Genomic DNA, 21,814 nt, shown 5'->3' with positions numbered 1-21,814 from the left:
TAATACATTAATTCCATATTAATATTCTATAAAAATAGTCAATGGAAACCAAAAGAATTTCTACAAGTGACTAAGTAAAATAGATTGGATTCATTACTACATTCATTCTAGAAATATTCATTGTTCACTTTCTATGTGCTGGAAACATTCTTACACAATGATAAATGAACAAGCCTGACAATTTCTTGCCCATTAAGGGTTACATTCTAATAAGCAATAAAGACAACACTAATACCAGGTAGTTAAGTAATTTAATACAAAGTAAGACAAAGCCAGGGGCACCGGAAGTGGCAGTGGTCTTTCTCAGGAAGTTGCAGCTGATCACCGACCTGCATGAAGTGAGGTAATGGAAAATAGAAGTGTTTGAAGGAAGATTGCTTTAGTAACTGAGGTGGAGAGAGGAAAGAGGAGAAACTGCAGAAGTAAGTAGGGGTGGGAAAGTCCATGGCCTATGGGGAAGGTGAGGAAGTCGATTTTTATTTTCAATGTGCCGTGAAGCTGTTGAGATCACTCAGAGTTGGAAAAGAAACAGACCATGTCTTCCAACAGAATAACATCAGCTGTTATTATAGTAATTCACTGTTATTTATTGAGCAGTTATATTTTGTCAGGCACTATTGGTGCTGCTGGTTTTGCATATCTTATTATTAATTCTTCATAACACTCATGCAAAATAGGTTGATTGGACCTTATCTTACAGATTACAAAGTGAGGTCTGGAAAGATGAAGCAGTTTAACAAATATTATACATTCCTTTAACTGAAAGCAACTAAACAAAGGTCTGTCAGGCTCAAGTACATGCACTGAGTGAACAACTAGTAGTTCACTAGTCTTAATTTTCTTATTTTTACCATTAACAATTTAAAGCTTACATACAAAGCTGTGAGTCAACTGAGGGAGATATTTAAGTACTGTGGGTAGTAATGTGAAGCTGTGCTATTTTCATAAATATTTTGCATTAATTTAGACTTTATTAAAATTTACAAAAATAAATTCTTACTTAATATAATGCCTTTAGCTTACGAGCTGTGTTCTTGCAACACTCATGTGATGCAAAAACATAAAATAATTACTGAAAATAATACAAAGTATAATTTCTAGGAAGTTGCAACTTCCCTATTAGAATCAGATAATATCTTTTGATGTGGTTAAAAGGAACATATTTTAGACTACCAAACAGATGTGCAATCATGTTTGTGCTTTTCCTGTGTATCCTATGATTGATGATAATCTTATCATCAACTCAACCAGGATCTATTTTAATATATCTTTTTAGCGCCACTGGACACAAGTATTAAAACCATTTGTACAGGAAATCCATTAATGTACATTTTAATGAGTTGTTTATCCAAATGTATTCATTGTTTATAAGGCTTTTATTCATACAAAATTTCTGTGATCCCCAGAAAACCTTATTTAATTTTTCTCATCTATTTTTCATGGATTCCTCCATCTGTTATTTATCATACTTTTTAGTTTTCTACCAAGATTACCTAGCATTCTTTTTTAAATAAAGGAAACAATACTTCATGGAATAATTCATGAGAATTTCTCTGACTATACACTTTCAATTTTCATGTCAATATGATAGAAACGTAAATGTTCTCTCGATTTGTACTTTTCTATTTGACTTGCAAATTTTGGCTCCTTTAAATTTTCTCTTGTTTGGTATTTTCACTCTTTCCTAAGTAAATAATGGTATCATTGCGTAAGGATTGACTAAATCTTATGTCCTCTCATCTACTTGTAATATCTTCCTAAATTATTTTACTTCAAATCTGGTTTTCTCAAGCTTTTGTGAAATGATAATATTTTTCTCATCAACTTAATGGTGCCTATTTCAGATTTATGAAAAACTTTCTTTATTACATGACATAGATGTTTAAATTTCAAAGTACCAAGAAAATATATTATAACCATTTAACTACTCCACCAATAGTTCAAAATTACTCAAATTATTTGATTTAACACTTATGGCCAATTTGGTTCAGCTTAGTCTCACATGCTATTAACAAAAAATGATCATATGAACCAATTTTAAGAATTTTGTATTCACTACTTTCTTCCTGTTCAAGCTATAAATTTTGAAGCCTGCCTTGATTTGGATAGAATAATAAAGATAATTCTTAAAAGGAAGATTAAAATTAAAGTGTTTTATTATCTTGTTATCTAATGTTACCATAAAGCTTTATGCCCAACAGCTTAGCATTGATTTCCTTCTTAAGGCTACAATAAATGTAACTATTGCACCTAATTTTATATTCAGTAATAAAAAAATGACACTGAAGCATCAGTCATATTCCAAGGTCTTAACAGAAAAGGAAATATTGAGAATTGTATCATGCTTTATTCCATGAATGGTAACGGTCAGTTCAGTTGATCATAATATTTAGAGTGTATAGTAACTAAAGTTTGAATCCAGTATTTTTTTAAGTTGTCTACATAATTTTTAGTAGAGATAAAAATTTACTTAAAATTTTCCACACTTTCCACCAGTTTCATAAAGTTTTCATTTAATTATGAGTAAATATTGACTTATATTTTGCTATTGTATTTTGACATAAGAATGTGGTTTGGGTTGTTTATGAAAAAATATATGACAAACTCCTAAATATATTTTCCTTTTTAATACAAAGTTGTAATATCAAAAATAATACAAATTTATACTATATAACTCTGATTAATATATACCAAGTATCTGTTCAAATTTGAAATCAGTTTTAAAGAGTGCTCTTGGCAAAGGTTTAAAAATATCAAACTAGAATGAATCATGGTATCTTAGTCAGAAATCTGCTTTCCATATAAGGTAAATGTTTTAAACATTTATGTAATCACCCACATTATCCTAGGTGTTAACATTTTAAAGTCTATCTCTATATAGTATCAGGAACTTAACCACATAAACATTTTATTCTTACTCTGTGAAAGATGAAAATTGGGTAAATAAAATAACACTAAAATATCTTAATTCAGTGCCTTTCTCACATTAACCAGCTAAAAAATTTGAGCATTTGCATTAGATGACATTGAAAAATAGTAGAGGAATATTTTAGTCATATGCTAGAGCTGGCTTTATAAGGCTTTTATTCATACAAAATTTCTGTGAACCCCAGAAAACCTTATTTACTTTTTCTCGTCTATTTTTCATGGATTCCTCCATCTGTTGTTTATCATACTTTCAAGTTTTCTACCAAGATTACCTAGCATTCTTTTTCAAATAAAGGAAACAATACTTCATGGAATAATTCATGAGAATTTCTCTGACTATACACTTTCAATTTTCATGTCAATATGATAGAAATGTAAATTTTATCTCGATTTGTACATTTCTATTTGACTTTCAAATTTTGGCTCCTTTAAATTTTCTCGTTTGGTATTTTTACTCTTTCCTAAGTAAATAATGACATAATTGCACAAGGATTGACTACATCTTATGTCCTCTCACCTACTTGTAATATCTTCCTAAATTATTTTACTTCGTATCTGGTTGTATTGATGCCTGTGAGTTGATTGTTTACGTTTCTCCCCACGTCTGTTCAATGACAGCATGTAGGTAGCTTAAAATAACCATGGGGTATTTACTCCAGGGAAATCAGAAAACTCTATAGACTAGGGCTTTCCCTGCCATAGAGCCAGGGCACAAAACTCTTTAAGACTACCCTTTGGTTCAAATATACATTAGTACTTTCAAAAATGTTGATGGTAAGAAGCCCTAATTATTTGACTGCACTGCAGAACCAAACATGCATGCTAATCTTTTAAAGCGAGGTCCCAACTCGTTAAGGTAATCATAGCTTTCATCCTGATCAGAGACAGCTGATTCTAAGGAGCTCAGGGATCCAGCTAATGACCCTGTTCCCTCAAAAGCGTAGGTCTGGAGGGAATCAAAAGGAGGGGCACACGGATCAGTATCAGCTTCTTCGAGCTTTTCCAGGATGAACTTTCTGAATATGGCACTGTCGGGGCCAACTTGCAAAGACTGCCTGTATAGGCTCCTGATCTCAGCGCTGGTGGTTTTCCGAGTCTTGCGTTCCCGCATTATGGTGCTACTCCTCAGCGCTGCTACGTCAAAGGCCTCTGTATCTTCTTCTCCACCCCCTTCGTCATCATATCGGAATATATTCTCTCTGAAATCTTCACTTTTCTCAGGAAATAGAATCTGTTTTCTCCGTTGTTTTAAACCCAAAGTCAAAAAAATAAACCCTGATGAGGAAAGCATATCGGAATATCAATAAACAATAAAGAATATTATAAACATTACAGTCTTTGCTCTCATTTCAAGCTCAAGATGAGTGCTTAAACTTTATGATTATAAGAAAAGATACATTTGTTATTGAAAATTTGCCAAAGGGACTTGCAAATTACAAAAGAATGTATCACGATTTTTCTGGCTGATGACTTAGAGACAAAGAAAACCATAAAAATATAGTGAACTATTTTAGATGATGAACAATTTAACATTCAAAATCTATTTTTTCTCAAATATTAAAATAGAATAAAGTAGAATGATAAAAGTTTGCAACCTGAATGCATTTGTCAACTTTAGTAGCCAATGCTTCATATTAATAGTAGTTCAGAACAACAGAACAGTTTGATATTCCTTACTGAAGCAAAATTCTGTGGCATAATTATTTTCTAAATTAATATATATTGACTATGAAGCATACATCAGGCGTTCTTCTAAAAGCTTTATATTTATTGATTGATTTTATTCTTGTGAAAGCCATTATATTATTATATCCTATTATAGATGAGAAAAGTGAAGCACACAGATGTTAAATGACATCGCTAGAATGACACAGCTAGTTGAGAGACACAATGGGATACTGTTCAGCCACCAACAGTGAAGTCATTTACAGCAACATAGATGAACCTGCCAGACATCATGTTAAGTAAAATAAGCTAGGCACAGAAAGAAAAGCACTGCTTGATCTCACTTATACGTGAAATCTAAAAAAGTTGATTTCATAGAAGTAGAGAATACAATGGTAGGTACCAAGACTTGTAGAGTAGTCAGGGGAGTGGGGATGAAGAGAGGTTACTCAATTGGTACAAAGTTACAGTGGGACAGGAGGAATAAGTTCTGGTGTTCTATTATACCGTAGGGTGACTGTAGCTAATAATTTATTTCAAAATAGGTAGAAGAGATAAATTTGGATGTTATCATCACAAAGAAAGGCTAAATGTTTCAAGTGACAAATATGCTAATTATGCTGACTTGAGCATTATGCAATATATACAAGTATTGAAACAACACACATGTACCCCATAGATATGGCCAATTTGTATCAATTATAAATACAATAAAATAAAGAAAGACAAAAGTAGAAAGTTGGGTCAGAGCCTGTGCTCTGTGATACCACATAAATTTCAGAAATTCTAAACTATCATGCATTTGAATCATAACACATTTGTCTATAATTATTATTTATTCCATAAGATAATTTTAATATCATGTAGAAACAGAAAAAATTCAGAACACTTTTGCTGTAATTTTAAATTAAAATGTGTGTGTGTGTCTTTGTGTGTGTGTGTGTCATGTGTGTGTGTGTCTTTGTGTGTGGGTATCAAGGATAACTAAGCCCCCACCTAGGATCTTATGCACCTGTTCAGAATTTTACATGTAGGATATGAAACACACATGAAGTCATGTTATGAATAGTATCACAAAGAGAAATATGGTTGTTATATAGTATTTATATAAAACTTGCATTTAAAATATCTAAAATAAATAAGGTCACCACGTTTGCATTCAGGTATTGTACTTTAGAACTCACATGATATATATGGTTGAAATAGAAAGGAGTCTAATAAACACTTTTCTGATCTGAACTGGAGATAAACATTTATAAAACATTCAAAGGAAATCACTATGATAATAGTTGACCCATAGCTCCCACCTGCTAAATTTTACTCACATTTGTAACTATGAAGCTGCCCCTTGTTTGTTTCTAGGTTTTCGGGGCTTGGTTTAAGTCTCTATCTATAGGTAGCTCAGTATTTGCAGTCCCCTCAAACTATGCGTTTACTATTTATTTTTGCTTCTGGATCTAGCTGTGTAGCTATGAATTCAGCTTCATAATCAAAGATCATTAAAAACAATTTTAAAAACTGAAGCTAGGTCCTAAACAATGGTAATGGTAGGTGGTAAATGAGGAATGGATGGGTTTTGAAGCCTTGAGAAAGGTAAGTTCAGCGAAGACAAGGCAGGTCCTGAAACGTATCCCATTCCAGTTTGAGTGGTCAGTTTGGCATTTCAGAAAATGTCTGATATATTTGCTCTCACTATTCAGTGTAGTTTCATTGGCTTTTGGTCTGAAGTTTTGAGGGAGGTAAGAGCAGAGTTTAGATTATATATTTTGGCATTGAAAAAAGGAAAAGGTTATGCTAGATGAATATTTTATAGTCCTGAAAGCCTGATTAAGAACTTTTGGGGTTCAGCTGCCTCATCTGTGAAATGAATATAAATTATCTGCTTATAGAAACAGTGAAAGCAATGGAAAAAAACAAGCAAACAAAAACTAATAGAGCTCTTTTACTGGGATTTCTTTCTTTTCTGTACTTGGATTTAAAAAGACGCTCTCTTATACATTCCTCATTTCTAACATTTACTGTCCTTTTAATTCACAAAAAGACTTTTGGATTATTTTTAGTTTTAATTTACAAATAAAAACCTACATTTATGGTACACAATGTGATGTCTGATATGTGTATACATTGTGGAATGATTAAATCAATTTAATATATTCATCACCTTAAATACTTACAAATAAAATTGGTATGTTGAAGAGATAGATATCCACACTTCCGTGTTCATTACAGCATTATTCACGATAGCCAAGCTATGGAATTGATGGAAGCTAAGTGTCCATCAGTGAATTAATGGATAAGGAAAATGTGGTATATAAACACAGTGAATACTATTTAGCTTTAAACAAGAAAGAAGTTCTGTCATTTACAACAACGTAGATAAAACTAGATAACACTATACTAAGTGAAAGAAGCCAGGCACAGAAAGACAAATGCTGCATGATGTCACTTTGACAAATCTAAAAAAAAAAATAAATAAATAGCTTATATAAGTAGAGAGTAGAATGGTAGTAGCAGGAGAGCGGGTGAGAGAATGAAGAGACATTGGTCAAAAGACACAAAGTTTCAGTTAGATGTTAGGAATAAATTCGAGAGATCTTACAGCATGGTAACCATAGTTAATAATAAGGTATTTTATACTCGAAAATTGCTAAGAGAGTAGATTTTACTGTCCTTTTTTTTTTTTTTTAAATGCACCTTGGGCTCTAGTCAGCTGCAGTACAGCATTGCATAACAGTGTATTGTGGTCATGGAATCTTAGCACATCATTTTCTAGCTGCGTGACCCTTCATAAAGCACATAGCTTTTGGAATTTCTATTCCTTCATCTATAAAATGTAGGTGATATTAGTTACTGCTTAATAAGGTTATTGTGAGGTTCGAATTGCAACGTGCATATAAAACACTGAACACTGTCTCCTGGAGTACAATAAGCACTCAAGAGAAGCTCACTGTTGTTATCACTAACTTTTACATATTTTATATTGTTACATTGTATATGTGTCAAGACCATGCATAAACAGATGTGTACATACACACTCACATACTCATACAATTCAAAGATCACATATTTATCCACTTCTTTACTCCACTTGATTTAAGAATTATACTACATTCAGAGGAGCAACAAACATATACACAAACCCACATTATAATGCTATAATAGAATTAACTATTTTATGTATTTATCCTGTTATTTTAAATAAATGAGTAATGTTCAGTTCAGCAGTACCTACCAAATATTATCATAATGCAAATGAGAATAGGAATGATGACTTCTACCTACCAAATATTACCATAATGCAAATGAGAATAGCAATGATGACTTCTGTCTTGAATCCCATGGAAAGCATAAGCTCCTGGTACTGGCAGGTCTGTGTGCTCCCACTGTCATCACAGTCACAGACATGGATGGTAAGGGTGTTTGTACTTGTAAGTGACGGGATTCCATTGTCGGCAATTAAGATGGAGATGTAGAAGATGGGCTCTTCTTGAAGGTTAAAACCAGTTCTATTAGTCAAAATGACAGCTGTGTTATCTAAAACAAAAATCCATGTGCATAATTTTTTCAACTACATAAGAGAAATTGGTATGTAATAGTCACATGTACTGGGGACAATAGTATAGAGATACGATCAAGTAAGTTCAAATAAAAGGAAGAGGAAATTTCTGATGAGAAGACAATTAAAACATCCACACTAAATTATTAGTGTTTTGACATCACCTAAACCCTAATTATGTAATCAGATGAATTATTTAAATTATGTAGTAAAATTAATATTTAATATTATTAAATATTGAGTTGATACTACTTAATTATTTAGTTGATTATTTAAAGTATTTATGTTATTATTGAATTACTTAAACCAATTCCAAAATCTCTTTGACATGTATATAAAACATATGTGTAACACAGAAAATAGCTTTTTAATCAGATATCAATAATTTATAGGAACTACTAATATGAAATATATGCTGATAGAGCTGGCTTTATTTGTGTTAATTACATATAACACAGTCTATTTTCTAATACTTGGGACCCATTATTTGTACAAATTCAGGGAATATACAAGACGTTCAAAGTTATCTGTCAAAGTAGATGATCTCAAATACTATATTTTCTAATTAGACAAAATAATTTCACTTGGTAGACAAGATCCTATTAGGATATTTCATATCACATTGATGTTATTAATCTATTTGTATTTAAAATACTGAAAATCATTATACTTAGTCAGACTGATTCATGTACCTAGAAAGTCCATTCAAAAAATTCATGAAAACAAACAATAAGCACTTCAAATATATACAATTACTCTTCTGTGAATCCCAAAATATTATAAATAACTTTTGTCATTATAATTTCTTGTACCTCAGAACTGTATTTTCCCTTTCCTTCTTTTTTACCATCCCTCAAAATGTTTTCTGTAGTCATCAGACAAATTTTAGAAGACAATAGCAGTAAAAGGAAAATAAATAAAAGCCTTTTGAAATGCATGCTTAAGTAGGACATTTCCCAAATCACCTTTTTAAAGACAATTCACTATGAAACCCTTAAAGTCTATAAAGTCCATGTGATTTTATTTGCTAGGCAGATCTAAGGGTTAAGAGACAGTTGACACTTTTTAAATATGTATTTTATTAAATTACTTGTGACAACAAACGTTAAACCAAATCAATTTTGTATGCTTCAACATATTTATTTCACCTCAGTAATTTATTTTATATTAATATAAATGAATCTCTATATAAAAATATCTATGTATATAAATATATATATTTAAAAATTCCAGCTTAGACTCATTTATATTAATATATATGTATTTAAAAATACAATTTTTAACTTAAAAGTAAAATAATAAAAATATTTTTTAAAAAGGTTGAAGTTCGGGGGGGCGGAGCAAGATGGCCGAATAGGAGCAGCTCCAGTCTCCAACTCCCAGCGCGAGCGACACAGAAGACCGGTGATTTCTGCATTTTCAACTGAGGTACTGGGTTCATCTCACTGGGGAGTGCCGGACGATCGGTGCTGGTCAGCTGCTGCAGCCCGACCAGTGAGAGCTGAAGCAGGGCGAGGCATTGCCTCACCTGGGAAGGGCAAGGGGGAAGGGAGTCCCTTTTCCTAGCCAGGGGAACTGAGACACACAACACCTGGAAAATCGGGTAACTCCCACCCCAATACTGCACTTTAAGCAAACAGGCACACCAGGAGATCATATCCCACACCTGGCCGGGAGGGTCCCACACCCACGGAGCCTCCCTCATTGCTAGCACAGCAGTCTGTGATCTACCGGCAAGGCAGCAGCGAGGCTGGGGGAGGGGCGCCCGCCATTGCTGAGGCTTAAGTAGGTAAACAAAGCTGCTGGGAAGCTCGAACTGGGTGGAGCTCACAGCAGCTCAAGGAAACCTGCCTGTCTCTGTAGACTCCACCTCTGGGGACAGGGCACAGTAAACTAAACAAACGCAGCAGACACCTCTGCAGACGCAAACGACTCTGTCTGACAGCTTTGAAGAGAGCAGTGGATCTCCCAACACGGAGGTTGAGATCTGAGAAGGGACAGACTCCCTGCTCAAGTGGGTCCCTGACCCCTGAGTAGCCTAACTGGGAGACATCCCCCACTAGGGGCAGTCTGACACCCCACACCTCACAGGGTGGAGTACACCCCTGAGAGGAAGCTTCCAAAGCAAGAATCAGACAGGTACACTCGCTGTTCAGAAATATTCTATCTTCTGCAGCCTCTGCTGCTGATACCCAGGCAAACAGGGTCTGGAGTGGACCTCAAGCAATCTCCAACAGACCTACAGCTGAGGGTCCTGACTGTTAGAAGGAAAACTATCAAAAAGGAAGGACACCTACACCAAAACCCCATCAGTACATCACCATCATCAAAGACCAGAGGCAGATAAAACCACAAAGATGGGGAAAAAGCAGGGCAGAAAAGCTGAAAATTCAAAAAATAAGAGCGCATCTCCCCCAGCAAAGGAGCACAGCTCATCGCCAGCAATGGATCAAAGCTGCACGGAGAATGACTTTGACGAGATGAGAGAAGAAGGCTTCAGTCCATCAAATTTCTCAGAGCTAAAGGAGGAATTACGTACCCAGCGCAAAGGAACTAAAAATCTTGAAAAAAAAGTGGAAGAATTGATGGCTAGAGTAATTAATGCAGAGAAGGTCCTAAACGAAATGAAAGAGATGAAAACCATGACACGAGAAATACATGACAAATGCACAAGCTTCAGTAACCGACTCGATCAACTGGAAGAAAGAGTATCTGCGATTGAGGATCAAATGAATGAAATGAAGCGAGAAGAGAAACCAAAAGAAAAAAGGAGAAAAAGAAATGAACAAAGCCTGCAAGAAGTATGGGATTATGTAAAAAGACCAAATCTACGTCTGACTGGGGTGCCTGAAAGTGAGGGGGAAAATGGAACCAAGTTGGAAAACACTCTTCAGGATATCATCCAGGAGAACTTCCCCAACCTAGTAGGGCAGGCCAACATTCAAATCCAGGAAATACAGAGAACGCCACAAAGATACTCCTCGAGAAGAGCAACTCCAAGACACATAATTGCCAGATTCACCAAAGTTGAAATGAAGGAAAAAATCTTAAGGGCAGCCAGAGAGAAAGGTCGGGTTACCCACAAAGGGAAGCCCATCAGACTAACAGCAGATCTCTCAGCAGAAACTCTACAAGCCAGAAGAGAGTGGGGGCCAATATTCAACATTCTTAAAGAAAAGAATTTTAAACCCAGAATTTCATATCCAGCCAAACTAAGTTTCATAAGTGAAGGAGAAATAAAATCCTTTACAGATAAGCAAATGCTTAGAGATTTTGTCACCACTAGGCCTGCCTTACAAGAGACCCTGAAGGAAGCACTCAACATGGAAAGGAACAACCGGTACCAGCCATTGCAAAAACATGCCAAAATGTAAAGACCATCGAGGCTAGGAAGAAACTGCATCAACTAACGAGCAAAATAACCAGTTAATATCATAATGGCAGGATCAAGTTCACACATAACAATCTTAACCTTAAATGTAAATGGACTAAATGCTCCAATTAAAAGACACAGACTGGCAAACTGGATAAAGAGTCAAGACCCATCAGTCTGCTGTATTCAGGAGACCCATCTCACATGCAGAGACATACATAGGCTCAAAATAAAGGGATGGAGGAAGATTTACCAAGCAAATGGAGAACAAAAAAAAGCAGGGGTTGCAATACTAGTCTCTGATAAAACAGACTTTAAACCATCAAAGATCAAAAGAGACAAAGAAGGCCATTACATAATGGTAAAGGGATCAATTCAACAGGAAGAGCTAACTATCCTAAATATATATGCACCCAATACAGGAGCACCCAGATTCATCAAGCAAGTCCTTAGAGACTTACAAAGAGACTTAGACTCCCATACAATAATAATGGGAGACTTCAACACTCCACTGTCAACATTAGACAGATCAACGAGACAGAAAGTTAACAAAGATATCCGGGAATTGAACTCATCTCTGCAGCAAGCAGACCTAATAGACATCTATAGAACTCTCCACCCCAAATCAACAGAATATACATTCTTCTCAGCACCACATCATACTTACTCCAAAATCGACCACGTAATTGGAAGTAAAGCACTCCTCAGCAAATGTACAAGAACAGAAATTATAGCAAACTGTCTCTCAGACCACAGTGCAATGAAACTAGAACTCAGGACTAAGAAACTCAATCAAAACCGCTCAACTACATGGAAACTGAACAACCTGCTCCTGAATGACTACTGGGTACATAACGAAATGAAGGCAGAAATAAAGATGTTCTTTGAAACCAATGAGAACAAAGATACAACATACCAGAATCTCTGGGACACATTTAAAGCAGTGTGTAGAGGGAAATTTATAGCACTAAATGCCCACAAGACAAAGCAGGAAAGATCTAAAATTGACACTCTAAAATCACAATTAAAAGAACTAGAGAAGCAAGAGCAAACACATTCGAAAGCTAGCAGAAGGCAAGAAATAACTAAGATCAGAGCAGAACTGAAGGAGATAGAGACACAAAAAACCCTACAAAAAATCAATGAATCCAGGAGTTGGTTTTTTGAAAAGATCAACAAAATTGACAGACCAGTAGCCAGACTAATAAAGAAGAAAAGAGAGAAGAATCAAATCGACGCAATTAAAAATGATAAAGGGGATATCACCACCGACCCCACAGAAATACAAACTACCATCAAAGAATACTATAAACACCTCTACGCAAATAAACTGGAAAATCTAGAAGAAATGGATAATTTCCTGGATACTTACACTCTTCCAAGACTAAACCAGGAAGAAGTTGAATCCCTGAATAGACCAACAGCAGGCTCTGAAATTGAGGCAATAATTAATAGCCTACCAACCAAAAAAAGTCCAGGACCAGATGGATTCACAGCTGAATTCTACCAGAGGTACAAGGAGGAGTTGGTACCATTCCTTCTGAAACTATTCCAATCAATAGAAAAAGAGGGAATCCTCCCTAACTCATTTTATGAGGCCAACATCATCCTGATACCAAAGCCTGGCAGAGACACAACAAAAAAAGAGAATTTTAGACCAATATCCCTGATGAACATCGATGCAAAAATCCTCAATAAAATACTGGCAAACCGGATTCAGCAACACATCCAAAAGCTTATCCACCATGATCAAGTGGGCTTCATCCCTGGGATGCAAGGCTGGTTCAACATTCGCAAATCAATAAACATAATCCAGCATATAAACAGAACCAAAGACAAGAACCACATGATTATCTCAATTGATGCAGAAAAGGCTTTTGACAAAATTCAACAGCCCTTCATGCTAAAAAACGCTCAATAAATTCGGTATTGATGGAACGTACCTCAAAATAATAAGAGCTATTTATGAAAAACCCACAGCCAATATCATACTGAATGGGCAAAAACTGGAAAAATTCCCTTTGAAAACTGGCACAAGACAGGGATGCCCTCTCTCACCACTCCTATTCAACATAGTGTTGGAAGTTCTGGCTAGGGCAATTAGGCAAGAGAAAGAAATCAAGGTATTCAGTTAGGAAAAGAAGAAGTCAAACTGTCCCTGTTTGCAGATGACATGATTGTATATTTAGAAAACCCCATTGTCTCAGCCCAAAATCTCCTTAAGCTGATAAGCAACTTCAGCAAAGTCTCAGGATACAAAATTAATGTGCAAAAATCACAAGCATTCTTATACACCAGTAACAGACAAACAGAGAGCCAAATCAGGAATGAACTTCCATTCACAATTGCTTCAAAGAGAATAAAATACCTAGGAATCCAACTTACAAGGGATGTAAAGGACCTCTTCAAGGAGAACTACAAACCACTGCTCAGTGAAATAAAAGAGGACACAAACAAATGGAAGAACATACCATGCTCATGGATAGGAAGAATCAATATCGTGAAAATGGCCATACTGCCCAAGGTAATTTATAGATTCAATGCCATCCCCATCAAGCTACCAATGAGTTTCTTCACAGAATTGGAAAAAACTGCTTTAAAGTTCAGATGGAACCAAAAAAGAGCCCGCATCTCCAAGACAATCCTAAGTCAAAAGAACAAAGCTGGAGGCATCACGCTACCTGACTTCAAACTATACTACAAGGCTACAGTAACCAAAACAGCATGGTACTGGTACCAAAACAGAGATATAGACCAATGGAACAGAACAGAGTCCTCAGAAATAATACCACACATCTACAGCCATTTGATCTTTGACAAACCTGAGAGAAACAAGAAATGGGGAAAGGATTCCCTATTTAATAAATGGTGCTGGGAAAATTGGCTAGCCATAAGTAGAAAGCTGAAACTGGATCCTTTCCTTACTCCTTATACGAAAATTAATTCAAGGTGGATTAGAGACTTAAATGTTAGACCTAATACCATAAAAATCCTAGAGGAAAACCTAGGTAGTACCATTCAGGACATAGGCATGGGCAAAGACTTCATGTCTAAAACACCAAAAGCAACGGCAGCAAAAGCCAAAATTGACAAATGGGATCTCATTAAACTAAAGAGCTTCTGCACAGCAAAAGAAACTACCATCAGAGTGAACAGGCAACCTACAGAATGGGAGAAAATTTTTGCAATCTACTCATCTGACAAAGGGCTAATATCCAGAACCTACAAAGAACTCAAACAAATTTACAAGAAAAAAACAAACAACCCCATCAAAAAGTGGGCAAAGGATATGAACAGACATTTCTCAAAAGAAGACATTCATACAGCCAACAGACACATGAAAAAATGCTCATCATCACTGGCCATCAGAGAAATGCAAATTAAAACCACAATGAGATACCATCTCACACCAGTTAGAATGGCGATCATTAAAAAGTCAGGAAACAACAGGTGCTGGAGAGGATGTGGAGAAATAGGAACACTTTTACACTGTTGGTGGGATTGTAAACTAGTTCAACCATTATGGAAAACAGTATGGCGATTCCTCAAGGATCTAGAGCTAGATGTACCATATGACCCAGCCATCGCATTACTGGGTATATACCCAAAGGATTATAAATTATGCTGCTATAAAGACACATGCACTCGTATGTTTATTGTGGCACTATTCACAATAGCAAAGACTTGGAATCAACCCAAATGTCCATCAGTGACAGATTGGATTAAGAAAATGTGGCACATATACACCATGGAATACTATGCAGCCATAAAAAAGGATTAGTTTGAGTCCTTTGTAGGGCCTTGGATGCAGCTGGAAACCATCATTCTTAGCAAACTATCACAAGAACAGAAAACCAAACACCGCATGTTCTCACTCATAGGTGGGAACTGAACAATGAGATCACTCGGACTCAGGAAGGGGAACATCACACACCGGGGCCTATCATGGGGAGGGGGGAGGGGGGAGGGGGGAGGGATTGCATTGGGAGTTATACCTGATGTAAATGATGAGTTGATGGGTGCAGCACAGCAACATGGCACAAGTATACATATGTAACAAACCTGCACGTTATGCACAGGTACCCTACAACTTAAAGTATAATAATAATAAATAAATTTAAAAAAAAAAAAAAAAGGTTGAAGTTCGCAACATCAAAAAAATAATAATAATAATACATGTATCCCCTGAATCTAAGAGTTCGTCACAGGGCTAAATTTTGGGGAAAGCAGTTTGGAGATTTCTCAAAGAGCTTGAAAGAGATATTTGTGGTTTTTGGCTGAAATGTATTTGATTTTCCTCCACGGGGGAATGGGACGAGGGCAAAACAGACAGAAATGTGTTGCATTTGCTCTCCTGTGACAGGTCTCTTCTGGAACAAAGCTTAACCTCAGCTGTAAGGAGAACTGCAGGTATTTGGTTACAGATACTTGAGTAATAAATCAACTGTGTTTCATAACTTTGAGGTATAAAAAAATTAAAATAGTAGTCCTTATAATGACAAAAATATCTCTCACTGAAGCTCATGAAAAAGCAGCAGCGCGGCTCTTTATACAGTTAATCCGCCTCTACCGAAAGGGAAAATAAATTCTGCCCCTACATAAAATTCTTTGAACACTTAATCCTTAGATTGATAAAAGTTATTTAGTTTTGAAGGAATAAGAACTGTATTAACCCAATTTCATATATTCTGAGCTCCTAATTGATGACCATAAATATTTTGGAATCAATCAAGCAAACATGACTGTAACTCAAATAAATGTCGTTTTCTTCCTCAGTCATAGATTGAAGTCTGAGTTAGACGAGAACATGAAAGGAGCCGTGGGACAGAACTGCAATTATATTTGCAGGGTTATTCAGACTTTACAAGAGCTTACAGCCATTGATAACTTTACAAAGTGTTTCTACTTTGAAGAAATGCGGTGAGAAATGGAGCTAATATTTTTAGAACTTAACACTGAGTTTTGTTTTCCATTTTCATTGTTACTCTCTTGCTTGAATTCCAAACATTATTATGTTGCAAGAACAGTATAAAAATCAATGCCATAAATTCCATTAAAGTCTAACATGAGTCACAAAAATGTATCAAAACTCATTATAAGTGAATGACGTTACCTTGATTGTCTATGATTGTAAAACTTGAAGAGTTAGTGTCTTCTACAGATAGATTAAAGTAAAAATGGTGCTCTTCTATGGATTCATCTCTATCCACTGCACTGATAGTCTGAATTACCTGAAAAAAAAGGGGGATAGATTTTTGTTGTTGTTTGGATTCAGGAAGAAGATCACTGCTGTTATTATTATTAGCTTTTATTCACATTGCTTTATTACAATCAATAGGGACATTGCAGAAAATAGCTGTCAAATCCGTGGAGAATAGTAAAGTATTTTTCTCAAGTTGAAAATATGTTCACTGCCTTTTTTCAAAGGGTGTTGTAATATTACATAATAAATTCTTGTTGATGGATCAGGTGGATTCCAAACTCTAAGTTCGTTAGAAGTCTCCAAAGCATTTCTTTTGTATTACTCACACCCTCCCAGCCTACATTTCACTCTTTCTTCCTTCTTAATTTTTCCTTTATCTGAATGTCAGACGTTATGATTTGCTAAAGTTGTCTATTTCCTGTTTTTACTGAGAGCAAAACTGTGGTAGAGTTACTGGCTTACTAAACTATTTGCTAAAGTAATGAGATTTTTAATTGATTGAGGAAATAAAGCATTTAAAATGTAGGGGCAATGTACATGATTTCCTTTGACCCATAATGATTATAGGAAAGTGTTTTACATCAAATAAGTTCATCTCTATATCTCAGATCATAAAACAGTGAAGTAATGCAGATATGAACAATTCCATTCTCAATTAATTTTCTTCTTTCAAGACATGAATGTGTCAGTCAAGTAGTTCATTATTGTCGAAAAAGATATGCTGTCAAGATCACATAGTGAGATTGTGATTAATTGTGGAAATTAAAGTAAATTCATTATAGAAGTTATTGTTTTGAATTTTCTAGAATTAAAGTGCTTTTGACAATATGTCAAACAAAAATAGCCTTAGATGCAAGATGGCAAATCCAGATTTATGTTATACTTCAAAAAAATAGATATGTCTTCACAGGCATAAAGAACATTAGGAAACCAATACGATCTGTATATTACTTCTCCACATTGATTTCTGTTTAACTCATAACACATTACTAATAAATAATAATCATTTAGTGTTAATTAAGTAACGTAGCAAAACACATTTTATTCAACCCATGCTTATAATTATACATGTGGATATTGATTTGTGTTAAGGTAAAGCCTTCATGTTAGAATATCATAGGATTTTGTACAGGCTGAGTAGAGGGCAGAGGCTTGGAAACCCAATATTCTGAATCCTGGCTTTGCCATTTACAAGTTTTTAACCTTGAAAAATAAAAATACTAATACTTAACCTTCAGGGTTCATTTTCAGGATTGTCAGTCTTGGCTTGTCAGAAAGTTTGTCACACAACAAACTATTATGTGTTCCTATGTCTATTATGTGTTACTCGTGAAAATAATCTCTTGTTGAGTTTTTGCATACCATGGTGTACTGGATATTGTTAATAATAGGCATATGAATATCTTTATATGCATATTAACTGAAGTCATATTGATAACAAAGTATATAATTCATGTTTATCTTGCTGGCATATGTGGTTACAGTGTTCAGTTAAGGAATATTGTATTTTACTACCTGATGTTCTGTATTAAACATCAGCATCTGACTAAATGTTGCAAATGTCTCCCTTTGGGGGATGAAGACTAAAGAAGACTGGAGATACACTGTATATATTTCAAAAGACTTTTAATAAATCAAAATATCTTATACATAGGTATAGGAAACTGAATGAGCAGGATTTCAACAGCCTCCCCCTTTCAAATGAACAAGTCTTCACTTATATTTGCTCTGTAAGTTGGGCTTCCTATAAGATATGTTTTACTGGCTTTCATAATTGTTTTATAAAAATAGGAAGACACTGACATAAAATCAGTCATATATCAAGTATTATGAATTTTACTGAATTTACCTTGAACAGGTACACGTAAAAATAAACACATATCTCTAACAAAGGGACCACATTAATGTGCTCATAAGTCTTGACGGAGGATATTTATTTTTCCTTTAAATATAACAATGAAAAGGTTTTCATTTTCATTTTAAAATAAAATTCTGAGAAAAACTTCTATCTGTTGCATTGGCTAAAATTATTATCTGGGACCTATCGCTGACCTTATACATTTATGAAAGGAGTAAACATAAATTAAAAGGTAAAAGTATATACCAAGAACAGCCATGGCTTGAGAGACTGGGAAAAGAGAAAAGGAAAATAACTCCAAATTACGGTTAATTCTGAAAGAAAGCTCAGATTTTTTTTTCTTTTTTTTTTTTTTTTGAGACGGAGTCTCACTCTGTCACCCAGGCTGTAGTGCATTGGCACGATCTTGGCTCACTGCAAGCTCCGCCTGCCGGGTTTATGCCATTCTCCTAACTCAGCCTCCCGAGTAGCTGGGACTACAGGTGCCTGCCACCACGCATGCCTAATTTTTTTTTTTTTTTTTTGTATTTTTAGTAAAGACACTGTTTAACTATGTTAGTCTCGATCTCCTGACCTCGTGATCCACCTGACTCGGCCTCCCAAAGTGCTGGGATTACAGGAATGAGCCACTGTGCCTCGCCGAAAGTACAGATTTTTAATATTCTTTTTGCTCTCCAGGTAGAATTTTGGCCAATTTATTTCTGATGCAATACATTCAATCATCTATTTACAGTGCATCGAAAGCTACAATGGAAATATATTGTGTAAGCCCCAAGAATCCAAAAGTAACTAAAATTATAAGAAGTTACCTATGGGCCAGGATCTGTTCTATACATTATCTTAATCTTCACAATGGTCCTTTGGAATAAATTGTATTATTGTTCCTATGGTATAAAGGTTTATATTAAGTTTCATATAAGCTAAATGTCTTAGGTAAGTAAATTGGCTGGGCCAAAATTAGAATGTAAGCTGATGTCATAGTCAAAATGAAATATGAGTAGTAAGTGTAGCACTCTAGGACATACTGTTTATACCCTAGACTTGTTCTTGTCCTACCAGATTTGCATACAAAATGATACCATAAAAAACATGGAATCCCAAAAGCAAGTAAAAATATGTCTCATAAAAGATAGTGACAGAGAAATAAGCAATATAATTTTATAGGATAAGGACCAAAAATAATGGTTAAAAATAGGAGAAAATGATGTGTTTTGATATGGGAGAAAGGGAAGATATTCTAGGGTAGAGTGCAGCCAATGAGCTAATACTTGAATAAAAATATGAATTGATGAAAAAAGTATGATCCTAAGCAAAGAATATCATGAAAAATTAGTGAAGGCAAAGATATCATAATTAGGTATAAATATATGAAATTAATATTTTGGAGGTTAAAGATGGCCAATTATTGGAAGTTTCATAAGTTCCAATTTAGTTATTTTATGAGACTATAATCACTATTTGACTTTGAAGATAATCAGGAGAATAAAGAGAATCATTTGCTATTAATCATTATGCACTATGTCTTCTTTTAAGAAAAAGTCACGCATGGGCCAGTTTACTAAAATAACATTCCAGATTAATTATCCCGAGTCAAAAATCAGCCCAGTACTCACATTCCTCAAACCAAAGAGATGATTCTCATTAAACATGTAATTAATGGACAGCTAGTTTAAGATGCAACACTTGTACACAATGATTTGGAGCAAGCAATACATTTGTGTCTGTTTCCTTATCTTCATGGCAAGTCACAATGAAACCTACTTCCAGGATTAGTCAATCAATAAATTGTTGAACAAGATTATAAACTATAAATTGAATCATGAACTCTAAATCAATATACAGATACTGAATATTAATTTATATATGTCATCAATTCCTTGAAATGCACTTAATAAACTATAAAAAAATGCTTCTCAATAGAAAAATGTTAAACAAAAATTTGAAGTTGTAATAAATGAATATCTGGAAAGATTTTCTTAAAATCTTATCTGAGTTGCTTATGTAGTTATTCTAGGTAGGCATACCTTATATTAGGCTAAAGATGCAAATTGTTTCCCATTGCCAAGAAATTATTACACAAACATAGATATGAGACCATCATGTTTTATATTACTCTAATGAGTAAATGATTTTAAATTACACCTGTTTTGACAAAATAAATCTAGAAAACTCAAAAAAGTTGTTGAACATCTGTTCAAACAGGCAAAGTACAAAATAATACACTAATAGAGTTAGAACCAAAAGAAAGTCTAGATTGTAGTAAGTTTGTTGTCTTTTTCTGTTTAGCAAAACATGAGAAGAAAAATGTTGAAAAGGTCATTATAGTATAATATTTTAGACCTGGATAGAACTGGGGATACTCTAAGTTTTCTAAAAGGACTTTTCACAAAATTACATCATATATATTTAAATGTCATATATATCGTAATTGTTTTGCCATTAACTTGTAGAAATCTATATTCAGTTGAAAAATACGCATTCCTAGATTTTTATCTCAGTATGTATTTTCTAATTTTCCTTTTAAAGTTAATATTCCAAATATATTTTTAAAATTCACATAAAATCAGCATGTATACACAAAATATTAAATTGTAAAATATCTCATTAGTATCTTAGATGTATCCATTTAAGATGTATTTCATTAGTACTTACAGTATGCCAAGCAATCCTATGCCCTGGTGGTACAATTATGAATAAAGTTAGTCTCTGTCACCACTGTTCACATTCCAGTGGTGTAGAAGATCAAGCAGAATTGCAAACTTAAAAAGTATTGAGGAAGTACAGATTACATAAATTACATAATAAAAGTTATAACCACCTAAAATACTTAATACTTAAACATTGCGGGGGGGAGGGTCAGAGAACCTTGTATCTATGCGGAAATTTGAAGATCATACTGTGGAAGTGAGCGGGGATACATCATGGACATATTAAAGAGTTTCGACATTCTACTGAGGGACACTCCCAGGCTCTAATTTGGAAATGACATGATTATTACTTTTATTTGGGATCACATGGTTCCAGGCAAAGGATTGCATTTTAGAATGCTCCTGCTGAGGACATCCTTAATGTAAGTCTGGAAATGGAGAATCTAGCCCACAAGCTATTGTCATTATCCTAATGAACAACTGCTTGGTAATCAAAATTTCTTTATGTGATATACAAAAAAAAAAAAAAAACACTAACAGTCACAATTATGGATTGTGTTATTTTTAATGAGAAACAATACAG

At 34.6% G+C, this 21,814-nt stretch overlaps 1 protein-coding gene across 4 annotated transcripts in view; it reads right to left on the bottom strand.

Annotated features, from left to right (window-relative positions):
* Positions 1-232: 232 nt before the first annotated feature.
* Positions 233-21,814, bottom strand: part of CDH19 (cadherin 19) — a 102,077-nt gene continuing 80,495 nt past the window's right edge. For 2 of the 4 annotated variants that reach the window (XM_077975091.1, XM_001094512.5), the window contains 3 exons: positions 16,636-16,753; positions 7,876-8,127; positions 233-4,203 (listed from right to left, as the gene is read on the bottom strand). In XM_077975091.1, coding sequence (XP_077831217.1) covers positions 3,713-4,203; positions 7,876-8,127; positions 16,636-16,753 — 861 coding nt within the window. In that variant the 3' untranslated portion in view covers positions 233-3,712. The remainder of the gene's footprint in view (positions 4,204-7,875; positions 8,128-16,635; positions 16,754-21,814) is intronic. The other 2 variants (XR_001441172.3, XR_013408278.1) reach the window with 2 other exon arrangements.

This window comes from Macaca mulatta, chromosome 18 (assembly GCF_049350105.2).
Source record: "Macaca mulatta isolate MMU2019108-1 chromosome 18, T2T-MMU8v2.0, whole genome shotgun sequence".
Lineage (NCBI taxonomy): Eukaryota > Metazoa > Chordata > Mammalia > Primates > Cercopithecidae > Macaca > Macaca mulatta.
This window is presented reverse-complemented; position numbering and strand designations above follow the sequence as displayed.